This window comes from Aphanomyces invadans (assembly GCF_000520115.1).
Source record: "Aphanomyces invadans strain NJM9701 unplaced genomic scaffold supercont1.2, whole genome shotgun sequence".
In the NCBI taxonomy this organism is placed as follows: domain Eukaryota; phylum Oomycota; class Saprolegniomycetes; order Saprolegniales; family Verrucalvaceae; genus Aphanomyces; species Aphanomyces invadans.
Window position 1 is genome coordinate 1,167,789 of NW_008580147.1, and position 706 is coordinate 1,168,494.

A 706-nucleotide genomic window follows, 5' to 3' on the forward strand; every position below is an offset into this window, starting at 1 on the left:
GTAGCAACAGTGTAAAGTCATGAATACACCCCAATTATTGCTTGTTGCTTAGTGCAGCTAGCAAGTTCATCATTGTTTGATGTTGCACTCGCGATTGTTCAAGTAGTAAATCGCGGTCTTTTTGGCGCTCTTCAAGTTCCTTTTTTTATGTACTGGAACTTACGAAATTCGAGTTCTGCCTTGTCATCCTCCTTCATCATCGACACGATCTTCAGCAATTTGCTGCCGCCTCCGCCGCCCCCGCTAGTGTCTTGGTTATCCGAAGCCTTCCGCTTCCCGAGTGACTGCAGCGCCTCATCGCATACATTCTTGCCCAAGGCCTCAATTCGTTCGGCCTCGCGCTGGGCTTCGTCTGGCCGGTCCCGTTCTTCGTTCTTTGCGTCGTCGTACGAGGCAAGCAGCTCATCAAGAAGCTGCATCTTCTCGCTATATTCCTCATCAACCCCAGATAGCAGCAAGGACCTTCTGTTGAGACTACGATGGCCATCAAGAAGCAGTGTAAATCGATTCGCGTCGAAGCCAGGGCGCTGGAATTCCTCCTGTGTCACAAGAGATCCGGTCACCTCTGCCCAGCCATCCATGACGGCACCACGGCGAGCTCAAAAGGGCATTCTTGCGTTGACTTCACGGAGGAGCATGATGTCCGCTTCATCTGTGAAGCGTCTCTTTGACAGAGAAGCCATCCAGTGTTCTTGAACTCTTGGGA

At 51.3% G+C, this 706-nt stretch overlaps 1 protein-coding gene across 1 annotated transcript; it reads right to left on the minus strand.

Moving 5' to 3' along the window:
* Window positions 1-131: 131 nt before the first annotated feature.
* On the minus strand, window positions 132-419 carry H310_01215 (hypothetical protein; the record flags this gene model as incomplete). Its single annotated transcript, XM_008864270.1, has 1 exon — window positions 132-419. The coding sequence occupies one exon, from the start codon at window positions 417-419 to the stop codon at window positions 132-134; it is 288 nt and encodes a 95-aa protein (XP_008862492.1).
* Window positions 420-706: the final 287 nt, after the last annotated feature.